Here is an 8,011-nt window from a genome sequence, read left to right as displayed (position 1 = left end):
AAATTCAATTACTATTTATTTTTAACTATAATAATCAACACTCAAATTAAAAAATGGTATGCAAACATGTCAAGTGTTTTTAAATTAACTTTTATAACTTGTTTCATAAAATATTTATTTAAACATATACATTAAATAATTTTTGAAAATGGCACCGTTATCGTTTCAGTGTAAACCCCCAATACGGGAATCTTTGAAAACGGTGACGAAATGCGCATGTGTAGTACGTGTTAGGTATGTAGACATGCGCAGTACGTTCTTTTACTAACAAGGTGACAGCGCCAACTACTGGCCTGGCATACGTAATACAGCGTTTTTGCCCGTTTTCGCGGATATGTGTAAACGCGAATCGTTTTGAAATCGTTGTCATGTATACGTGAAACTTTTTAAAAATGCAAGGGAAAAACTTCTCTGTTTTTTACTACATCGTTGTCGTGTAAATGTAGCCTTAATTTCTCTAGCAAATAACGAGCTGTGGACACTGATGAGTGTAGCCTAAGGTAGGCTAAATAAAATGCTACATGACATTTTGTTTACAAGCTGTTTTAATGATGTCTTTCCGTGGTTGAAACACTAATTGAGCAATTACATGAGGGGTGAAATGTTCATTCATGTATATTTTACGTTAAAACTAGTAATAAAGAGGAAGGGGTGATTGCGCTCCGCGCTGCTGTTAGAACTGAGGCGTTATACGGCGAAATATCGCGCCACATCAAAGAGCATCAATCAAAGGCATTTATTGTCTGAAAAATCGGAACGATTTGTTCTGTTCGCATGCTTACCGAACCGAAAGCCAATACGTGAACCATTACACCCCTAATTTTTTCTACTGTAATTTTCACAGAGACTACCGTGCCATCCCAGAACTGGACCGTTATGAAGCTGAAGGTCTGGATGAGGATGAAGACTTCAGTGAACTCTCTCCCGGCGCTCGGGCGGAAGCAGAAGCGGCCATGAGACGGCGCGACAGAGAACAGGGCCTTGGTATGGGCCGCATCGGACGTGGGCTTCTTTACGGTGGGTGTTTCAGTCATCAAAAAATAGTCATACCACAAGCCACTCAAACAAATAGCTGTTATTTTGTAATTTAACCTGTTTGTGGTTTTCTGATGGACAGACAGTGAAGACGAGGATGACAAACGACCCACGAAGAGGCAGCGGGTTCTCGCGGAGAGGGCAGCTGAGGGCGTCGCAATGGACGGCGAGGATGAAGAGATGATCGAAAGCATTGAGAACCTGGAGGACATGAAGGGCCACACGGTCAGGGAGTGGGTTTCAATGGCCGCCCCGCGACTGGAGATCTACCACCGCTTCAAGAACTTCCTGCGCACACATGTGGACGAGCACGGACACAATGTGTTCAAAGAGCGCATCAGCGACATGTGCAAAGGTGGGTGGCGGATGGTCATTTGGGAGCACCGTATTATTGATTTAGCTGATTCTTAACTTGATATTTTGTGATTTCTACAGAAAACAAAGAGAGTTTGTTGGTGAACTATGAAGAGCTGGCATCCAGAGAGCATGTGCTGGCGTATTTTCTGCCGGAGGCTCCTGCCGAGATGCTAAAGATCTTTGACGAAGCCGCTAAAGAGGTGGTGCTGGCAATGTACCCCAAATACGATAGAATCGCACACGAAATCCACGTCCGTATCGGCAACCTGCCGCTGGTGGAAGAACTTCGATCGCTCAGGTACGAACAACTCCACTTCTTTTGTTTTTCCTAATACATTTTAGACATGTAAATGTAAATATTAAAAATAATATGAAATAAAAATGTTATTTATTTGCAATTTTATTTATTAACTATTGTATTTTTTCTCCAGGCAGCTTCACCTGAACCAGCTAATCCGCACCAGCGGTGTCGTGACCAGCTGCACTGGAGTTCTGCCGCAGCTCGGTATGGTGAAATACAACTGTAACAAGTGTAACTTCATCTTGGGACCCTTCTTCCAGTCCCAGAACCAGGAGGTGAAGCCGGGCTCCTGTCCCGAGTGTCAGTCACTCGGTCCGTTTGAGATCAACATGGAGAAGGTGCGTGAGGAAAACATTTCTGTGTGATTTGCAATTTAGAGTATAATGTATTTGGATGAATCTTTAAAGAAAGTGGTGGATTTAATTATTTATTTTTTACTGATTTGGGGGGGAGGGAACTAAAGACCGTTTTTTATTATTTTTGATTCATCTATATTTATTTTATCTGATCCAAACAGAATTAAGCAAGTGGCGATTAATCAACCTTTAATCTGGCTTATTCAATAATAAACTAATACATGTTTGAAGAAAATTCTCTTTGCGTCCTTGCTTATCTGCTTATGTAAATGTGCTCTTAGGAGACCAGCTTTTGCCATCTCATTTGTTGCCATAGCAGCAGAAAGCAGCTGTTTCTTTTTTTTCTTCTGATGTTAACTAAGGTTCTTGCCTTTCACAGACTGTGTACCAGAACTACCAGCGTATCACTATTCAGGAGAGTCCTGGAAAAGTCGCGGCGGGCCGCCTGCCTCGCTCCAAAGACGCCATCCTGCTGGCCGACTTGGTGGACACTTGCAAACCTGGAGACGAGATTGTGAGTCAACAGACCCTGATGAATACAATATTTATCAAATCCCCTTTAATGAACAAGCTTGATCTGCACTGCATTTATCCCAGACAACAGTTTGGTGGCATCAGATGAAGCTTTGGATGAAGTTCACTATTAATTTTGGACTTCAAAACCTCTATAGCCATTAAACGTAATTGAATATTGGTTTGTGTCTTAAAACATAAATAAAAGACTATATATTCTATAAAATTAAACAAAAATTGGCGTTATTGAGCAATGTTAAAGTAAATATGTAAATACAATATGCCCTGAAATTTGGACCTGTAAATATTTAAAGTTATCAAAATTAACCTTTTGTGTGTTGCTTCTATCACTATAATTATGTAATTTATAAGTAATATATAAAGAAAATACACTGCCTAAATGTGTATTTGTATCCTATTTTTACTATATAACATTTCAAATAATTTTTCTATATAAATTAAATAACCCCCCAAAAAATTTTTTTTTTTTTTTTTTTTTTTTTTTTTTTGCTGGAGCTCACAAGAATCTACCATAGCATCTATGACTTCTTGTAATTTTTATATCACTATATCAAATATTATTGACGTAAAATATGCCCCTCTAAATGTATATTTACATATTTTCCATTATTTCATGTTGTAAATAATGTTTGAATATAAATACAAATATTTCCTTCCAAAAATTTATTATTGTTGCTGGAGCTCACAGGAATCCACCACAGCTACATCTTTTTATAATATCTATATTATTACAACTAAATCATATAATATTTAATTAAATTTAGTGCTGTCAAACAATTAATCGCAATTATTTGCATCCAAAATAAAAGTTTTTGTTTACATAATATGTGTGTGTACTGTGTGTATTTATTATGTATATATAAATACACACACATACAGTATATATTTTGAAAATATTTCCATGTATTAACATGCATATATGTATATTCATACAATTTAACATATTTTTCTTAAATATATGCATGCATGATTAATCTTTTGACAGCACTAATTAAAATATGTCCATCTAAATGTGTTTATGTATTTTTTCTTTCTTCATTATATTATATTGCAAATAATACTTGAATATTATTAGGTACTTACAGGAATCTACCTCAACAGAGACTTAAGATATTTATATCGCTAACTATATAAAATAATATTCAAGTAAAATTTGTTTCAAATATGTGTGCATTTATATATTTTTCCACTATGTAACATTGTAAATAATACTTTGATATATTTGAATAAAATATAACCTCAAAATGGTTTATTTTTACAGGAGCTCACAGGAATCTACCACAACAACTATGACGGCTCTCTCAACATGGCTAATGGCTTCCCCGTTTTTGCTACTGTAATCCTGGCCAATCACATCGCCTGTAAGGATCAGGGAGTGGCTGTGGCGGAGCTCACCGACGAAGACATCAAAGCCATCGTGGCTCTGTCCAAAGACGAGCGCATCGGAGAACGGGTGAGCAATGGTCACACATTACACTTTAAGCTGTAACTTCAGAGTGTATCAGAAAGTTTCTCCAGATTAATCTTAACTTCCCTCCAGATTTTCGCAAGTATTGGTCCTTCCATTTATGGGCACGAGGACATCAAACGTGGTCTAGCGCTTGCTCTGTTTGGCGGCGAAGCCAAGAATCCAGGTATCCTTTTCACAGCTATTAATTTTTTTAAGTCCTTCAGAGTGAAAGTTGCTCAATTGTCTTCTGGCTCCCTCAACAGGCGGGAAGCACAAGGTGCGCGGTGATATTAACGTTCTCCTGTGTGGAGATCCAGGCACAGCCAAGTCCCAGTTCCTAAAGTACATCGAGAAGGTTGCGAGTCGCGCTGTCTTCACTACAGGTCAGGGCGCTTCCGCCGTGGGTCTGACGGCTTACGTGCAACGTCATCCCGTGACTCGAGAGTGGACGCTGGAGGCGGGAGCTTTGGTGCTGGCGGACCGTGGAGTCTGCCTCATTGACGAGTTTGATAAGGTGAGCGAACGTTAAAAATGGGACCAGTTTGTAGCTTTAAAGATGTTTTTGATGCACTTTCACCAATTTTTGGACCAATTTAGAGCAATTTTTAGTTTAATACTTAAGTGAACCTGCTTTTTCTTCGTTATTTAGATGAACGATCAGGACAGGACCAGCATCCATGAAGCCATGGAGCAGCAGAGCATCTCCATTTCTAAAGCTGGGATCGTCACATCGCTGCAGGCTCGCTGCACTGTCATGGCTGCCGCCAATCCTATCGGTGCGTTCTGGGAGCGTTTTAATGAAAGTTTTAAATGAGGGTCATAACTTCAATTTTGCCATCGGCACTTCAAGAGTTGCATGTTAATCTAAAATGCAGTCATGTTCTTAATTACATTCTGCTGGACCAAAAGTTGCAGCAGTGTTTTTGGCAGCAATCATTTTTCTTAGGAAAGTTTTCTTTCTCTTAAAAGGTGGGCGTTACGACCCGTCTCTCACATTTTCTGAAAACGTGGACCTGACGGAGCCCATCATATCTCGATTTGACGTTCTTTGCGTCGTAAGAGACACCGTCGATCCTGTGCAGGTAAGTCTGTTGACATCTTAAGGGTGTTCACAGTTTTCAAATAAGTGTATTTTTACTTTTTATGCATTTTGGCCGTTCATTTACATGACGACAGCGTTTTTGGGGGCCTGTAAAGTTTCAAAACTGGTTTCAAAGTGCAAGTTTTTGAGAACAATACTGTAGTCGTCTCTGTGTAAACTACAAAAAAGTCATGTGCTTGTATATTATGTTCATTGTATAGGTATGTGCGAAGTTGACCTTGCCATCTACTGGCCTGGCACACATAATACTGTGTTTTTAGCCGTTTTCGTGGATCCATGTGAACTGGGATCATTTTGACAAAATTTGGCATCTGTATGCAAAATTTAAAAAATGCGAACCTTTCCATTTTTAGTACATTGTTGTCATGTAAACAGCCTTAACAGTGACTGCCCAAGCTTTGTCAATCGCTTTACTGATAATTCTCTTTGGTTTAGGATGAAATGCTGGCTCGCTTCGTGGTGGGCAGCCACATCAAACATCACCCAAGCAACAAAGAAGGGGGCGTGGCCAGTCTAGAGGAGGTGGTGCTGCCAAACACCTTTGATGTCCCGCCCATCCCTCAGGAGCTGCTCAGGAAGTACATCATGTACGCCAAAGAGCGGGTGCGACCGAAACTCAACCAGATGGACCAAGACAAGGTGGCCCGAATTTACAGCGACCTTCGAAAAGAGTCTATGGTAAGAGTCGCATTTGAAGCCAAAGACAATTTTAAAAAGTTCCACCATTTTTCAGGCCATTCTGCAATTATTCGTTAAATGCACACAGAAAACGCAGTTATCGCAGAAACATCAGAGTAATCATATGCTGTCTCGCAGGCTACAGGAAGTATCCCGATTACCGTGCGTCACATAGAGTCCATGATCCGCATGGCCGAGGCACACGCCCGCATGCATCTGCGGGATTACGTGCTGGAGGACGACGTGAACATGGCTATCCGTGTCATGCTAGAAAGCTTCATTGACACGCAGAAGTTCAGCGTGATGAGGAGCATGCGGAAGGTAAGCAACCTGATTATATCGATCTGGCATCAATTTTCCATTTGTGGTAGCTGTGCAAGTCTAGTGACGCCAAGGATTCTGTCCGATCCTGGTTTACGTTGGTAACCGAACTCGTATTTGTTGCATTGTTACAGACGTTTGCACGGTATCTGGCGTTCAGACGAGACAACAACGAGCTGCTGCTCTTCGTCCTAAAGCAGCTGGTTTCTGAGCAGGTTGCGTATCAGCGCAACCGTTACGGAGCCCAGCAGGACACCATCGAGATTCCTGAAAAAGATCTGGTGGACAAGGTAACTAATAGATGTTTAAATTGAGAAGTCCCCATAAGTACTGAAGTTGCATGTTATTTGCGAATTTGTGTTGTAACTCTTATCTTTTTTGTTCTCAGGCCCGACAGATTAACATCCACAACCTGTCTGCGTTTTACGACAGTGATCTGTTCCGCTCTAACAAATTCTCCCACGACGCCAAGAAAAAGCTCATCGCACAGCAGTTCTAGGCATTCGTTCTGGATTAGTTCACTAGCAGTTGCTTCGAATCTCTTGGACTTGTATATATTCTGTTATGAGGTTGTCTGAGAAATTGTTACGTGGATTGAATATTGTTTTTGGTCCTTTCATGAACTTGTTACCGTAGTCGTTACGGTTGAAGTGATCCGCTTGGCTTGTGCGGTCTTATCGGCTGCATGTGAAATTGTCGTTCTTGAACGTTCTATAATGTCAGTTTTGCAGAAGTACTGCATTTATTAAATTTGTGATGTAAAAAATTACTTTTGTACTGTTATGTTCTGAACAATAAATCTTAAAGGGTTAGTTAACCCAAAAATGAAAATTCTGTCATTAATTACTCACCCTCATGTCGTTTGAAACCCGTAAGACCTTCGTTCATCTTCGGAACTCAAATTAAGAAATTTTTGATGGAATCTGAGAGTGGCACCAGGGTGACGGAGGAGACAAATTGTTGAATAAAGTCGTTTTTTTTTTTTTTCTTTTGTGCACAAAAATTATTCACGAACGAAGGTCTTACGGGTTTGAGACTACATGAGGGTGAGTTGTGCTGGTTAGACCCTGCTCTGGAGTAGGAGCTAATTTGGTTCTCGAAAAAGGCAGTCCGGTACTAAAATCGCTCCCAGTTCCGGCGGTGCGAAAATGCCAAAAAGTGGGTAGTTCCACAATTAGTTCTGGTACTATGAAAAGGTTCCCGCGATGCGAAAGGCCCTAATGACAGAATTTTCATTTTTGGGTTAACTAACTAACCCTTTAAGCTGTGTATGTAATTGACTGTTTTGAATTATTATAGTTGTGTAATCTCTTCTTAACGAAGCTTGTTAGCGCCTGTGGGAAAAAAAAAAAATTTAAAAGGTCATTGTGACTTTCACAATTTTTTCCTTAGAAATGCAAGTTTATATCTTGCAGTTGCAAGTTATAAACTTAACATTCTACGGTTTTCTCAAAATTCTGAGTTGTTGCAAATTTGCCTTTTTGCTCTAAATTCTGAATTTACATCGCAGTTTAATTCTCCATCAAAATTCTGAGTTCACACATAATGAAATTATTATTATTTTTTTAATCTCTCAATTCTGAGTTTATATCTCGCAATTCTGAGTTTCTTCTTCAGGATTCTTGAGTTTACGTTGCGAGGAAAAAACAATTGTGAAACGTAAACATGCTTATGTGTCAAGAACATTCAACTGTGAGGTTTTGAACATACAATTCTGAGAGTTTGAGAAAAATTCGAATTATGAGAAATAAAGCTCCAGAACGTTAATATGAACAGTTGCAGTTACCTTTATTTTCTTTGTTTGAGGAAGCTTCCAAAAGGTACTGAAAGCAATTTTTTAAAAATTGCACAAAAAAAAAAAATTATATATATATATA

General features: G+C 39.5%; 1 protein-coding gene across 1 annotated transcript in view; it reads left to right on the top strand.

Annotated features, from left to right (window-relative positions):
* The window catches only part of mcm2 (minichromosome maintenance complex component 2), a 9,949-nt gene extending 2,952 nt beyond the window's left edge, over window positions 1-6,997 (top strand). The window contains exons 3-16 of the mRNA XM_016517348.1: window positions 845-1,017; window positions 1,118-1,390; window positions 1,471-1,690; window positions 1,824-2,031; window positions 2,429-2,563; window positions 3,845-4,036; window positions 4,124-4,217; window positions 4,297-4,547; window positions 4,683-4,809; window positions 5,003-5,115; window positions 5,571-5,813; window positions 5,952-6,134; window positions 6,269-6,424; window positions 6,523-6,997. Of these exons, the coding sequence (XP_016372834.1) occupies window positions 845-1,017; window positions 1,118-1,390; window positions 1,471-1,690; window positions 1,824-2,031; window positions 2,429-2,563; window positions 3,845-4,036; window positions 4,124-4,217; window positions 4,297-4,547; window positions 4,683-4,809; window positions 5,003-5,115; window positions 5,571-5,813; window positions 5,952-6,134; window positions 6,269-6,424; window positions 6,523-6,633 (2,479 nt within the window). The 3' untranslated portion in view covers window positions 6,634-6,997. The remainder of the gene's footprint in view (window positions 1-844; window positions 1,018-1,117; window positions 1,391-1,470; window positions 1,691-1,823; window positions 2,032-2,428; window positions 2,564-3,844; window positions 4,037-4,123; window positions 4,218-4,296; window positions 4,548-4,682; window positions 4,810-5,002; window positions 5,116-5,570; window positions 5,814-5,951; window positions 6,135-6,268; window positions 6,425-6,522) is intronic.
* Window positions 6,998-8,011: the final 1,014 nt, after the last annotated feature.

This window comes from Sinocyclocheilus rhinocerous, unplaced genomic scaffold, assembly GCF_001515625.1.
Source record: "Sinocyclocheilus rhinocerous isolate Xijiao unplaced genomic scaffold, SAMN03320098_v1.1 scaffold748, whole genome shotgun sequence".
Taxonomy (NCBI): Eukaryota; Metazoa; Chordata; class Actinopteri; order Cypriniformes; family Cyprinidae; genus Sinocyclocheilus; species Sinocyclocheilus rhinocerous.
The sequence above is the reverse complement of the archived record's forward strand: the minus strand, read 5'-3'. Positions and strand labels throughout refer to the sequence as shown.